Genomic DNA, 3,193 nt, shown 5'->3' with positions numbered 1-3,193 from the left:
CGTACTAAGGTTGAGATAAGTACCAAGAGCGGTTTGAAAGGTTTGCCAAAGATGCGAGGTAAAACGACCATCATGGTCAGAAATGATATCAATGGGAATACCATGACGACAAATGACTTCATTCGTGTAGATACGAGCTAATTTCGCAACTCAGTAGTCTTCACGAATGGGGAGGAAGTGAGCGGGTTTGGTTAAACGATCGATGATTACCCAAATGCTATCATGATCGGACGAGGTTCGAGGCAGTTTAGTGATGAAATCCATAACTATACTCTCCCATTTCCAGACCGGAATTTCTGGTTGTTTGAGTAAACCAAAGGGACGTTGATGCTCGGCTTTGACTTTGGAACACGTGAGACATAAACAAACGAAGGTTTGTTTTTCCGGTGATCCAATAGTGTTGGTTTGAAGGTTCATTTTTCAATCAACTATGAGGGTATAGGGGCTGGTTTTCTGGCGATTTTGGGAGTAAGGTTTGGGGATTTTGTGGTTACAATCGCTAAAAATAATAGGAGATTGTGATGGTGGTAACGGTTCCGATGGCATGGTGAGGTGGTGGCGATGGTCTGATCTCTGATGACGGGGTGAGTTGGTGATGGCTGTTGGGATTTGGGGGTTGTGTGAAGGAACTAAAGGTCTAAACCAATGGATTTGTAATTCCCTAGTCGTTCACCACCATTTAATAATATATTTAACAAGTTTATAGCGAAGTGGTTTGCTTTTTTTTTTTAAGTATCTGTCAGTATAGATCTAAGTTGGTTTATGTTTTAACGTAAATGGTCTACGTTTTGTCATAAATTTTGTTTGAAAACTAGTCGGGTCAAACATACATAATACGTTTTACTGCGCGGTATATAAGTTCGAGTTACTTTATGTTTCAATGTTTTTTTAACACACGGTACCATTCTTTCACTTAAAAACACTATTTTCTTACGTGTTTTTTAAAATATGTTTTGGTATAAATCTAAGTTTGTTTACGTTTCGACGTAATTTTTTCTCGGCAATAAATCAAGCATATTAAATGTAATACGTTTACGTGCTAATTTTATGTATGTTTTTAGTTAGTCTACATTTTGACATAAGTTTTGTTCAGAAACAAGTTGGATCAAATATTTGACAGTACAAATTCGAGTTAGTTTAAGTTTTGATGCCGTCGCAACGCGATAGGTCAAAATTCTAGTTAATCACAAACTTTATATATTTGAGAAATATCAATTAATCCAAATTCCAATCCCCTTTAGTAAATTTCAGTTTCAAACCCAATCCTCCAATTACAGTTTTTCACAATTTCAATTTTCCAAAAACATAAAAAAAATCATAGAAAAAAATATTTATTTCAATTTTCCAAAAACATAAAAAATTTCCTTAAATGCATCCATTATTTTTGAATTAGAAGATTTACCAAATTGTCCCTCTCAACTCCCTTTTCCCTAATAAGTACCCCTTGACACTCTTCATTCTCTTCACCACTTTCCTACTTCTCTACACCTCTGTTTCTGCTTCAACAATGAAGGTTACTACTACTACTACTCTATGCTACATTTTACTGTTAACCGCGATAACGACCAACGCTCGTATCCCCGGAGTCTACACCGGTGGCCCGTGGGAAACCGCCCACGCCACGTTTTACGGTGGCAGTGATGCTTCTGGCACCATGGGTGCGTCTTCAACAATCTTTCCACCTTCTTTATTTTTAGTTATAACAATTCAATTCAATTAAAAAAAAAGAAAACTAACAGAAATTTTATTCAATTTTGTTGTGTAACGTTTTTAGGTGGAGCATGTGGTTATGGTAATCTGTACAGCCAAGGCTACGGAGTGAACACCGCAGCGCTAAGCACCGCGCTGTTCAACAACGGGCTGAGCTGCGGTGCTTGTTTCGAGATGAAATGTACGGATGATCCTCAATGGTGCCTTCCCGGCAATCCTTCTATTTTCATTACCGCTACCAATTTCTGCCCCCCGAATTTCGCTCAACCTAGTGACGATGGCGGGTGGTGTAACCCGCCTCGCCCCCATTTTGATCTCGCCATGCCGATGTTTCTTAAGTTCGCTAAGTACCGTGCTGGGATTGTCCCAGTCTCTTACCGCCGGTTAGTAATATTTCTATTTTGGGTAAAACGAGCAGTACCCGGGTAATATTTCTACTTTTGGGTAAAAGGAACAGTACCCGGGTAAAATTTCATTTAAATAAAAAATATTAACGACTAAAAAAGGTTTAGCTAATTAGCCCACCCGGGGCCTACCTACTAAACCTCGGTAAAATTTTTATTATTAAAAAAAACATAATTATAAAATTTTAGCTAATTAGTTCATCCGGGGCCTACGAGTCCCCGAGAAGGGAAATTTACTACTGGAGTACTGGGTCTAACAATTAATAATATTTTTATAGGGTTCCGTGCCGAAAACAAGGAGGGATCCGGTTCACCATAAACGGTTTCCGCTACTTCAACTTGATTTTGATTAGTAATGTAGCGGGTGCGGGCGATATCACCCAGGCGTGGGTAAAAGGTTCGAACACCGAGTGGATGAGTCTTAGCCGAAACTGGGGTCAAAACTGGCAGTCGAATGCGGTGTTGATCGGACAATCGCTTTCGTTCCGGGTTAGAGGCAGTGATGGTAGAACTTCTACCTCCAAGAACATTGTACCTTCCGATTGGCATTTTGGGCAGACTTTTACCGGAAAGAATTTTCGGGTTTGAAATTTGGAATCGGGTTAAGACCCGGGTTGGTTGACGGGTCGAAATATCTATTGGAAAAAGAATATAATTGTTGTTTTTAATTTAGGGAAAAAGAGAAAACAATAGCGGAGTGCTTGTGTTGATTTTTTGACTATTGTAAAGTGCTTATCCTTGTAAGGAAAGCTGAAGTGGCTATGGTTGTTATGTCTACGAGCCCGCAGCTTTGAATATTCTCTTTTTTAAATATACATTATATAAACTTCATGGCTTATTAATTAATATATGTTGTTTAGAAGTTGACACACATAATATATATACATTTTATAAACTGCATGGCTTATTAGTTAATATATGTTCAAAAGTTGACGCAACATAATAAATTAAACACATTGGTAAGTTTCTCTCATGTGGATTAGTATCACAATAATCAGTAGGCGCTAGTCGGTTGATAAGGTACCAATTAGCGATTTATCAAAATTATTAGGGATCAATCGGATTGGGATTTTTATACG

The 3,193-nt window shown here is 38.2% G+C and overlaps 1 protein-coding gene across 1 annotated transcript; it reads left to right on the top strand.

The window, feature by feature from the left end:
* Positions 1-1,460: 1,460 nt before the first annotated feature.
* On the top strand, positions 1,461-2,960 carry LOC110894897 (expansin-A9). Its single transcript, XM_022142152.2, has 3 exons — positions 1,461-1,658; positions 1,775-2,093; positions 2,393-2,960. Exons 1-3 carry the CDS (start codon positions 1,508-1,510, stop codon positions 2,700-2,702), a joined length of 780 nt encoding a protein of 259 aa, XP_021997844.1. The 5' UTR covers positions 1,461-1,507; the 3' UTR covers positions 2,703-2,960.
* The last annotated feature ends 233 nt before the right edge of the window (positions 2,961-3,193 follow it).

Source organism: Helianthus annuus, chromosome 12 (assembly GCF_002127325.2).
Source record: "Helianthus annuus cultivar XRQ/B chromosome 12, HanXRQr2.0-SUNRISE, whole genome shotgun sequence".
NCBI lineage: Eukaryota > Viridiplantae > Streptophyta > Magnoliopsida > Asterales > Asteraceae > Helianthus > Helianthus annuus.
Note: the sequence above shows the minus strand (reverse complement) of the source record. Positions and strands in the feature narration are given on the sequence as shown.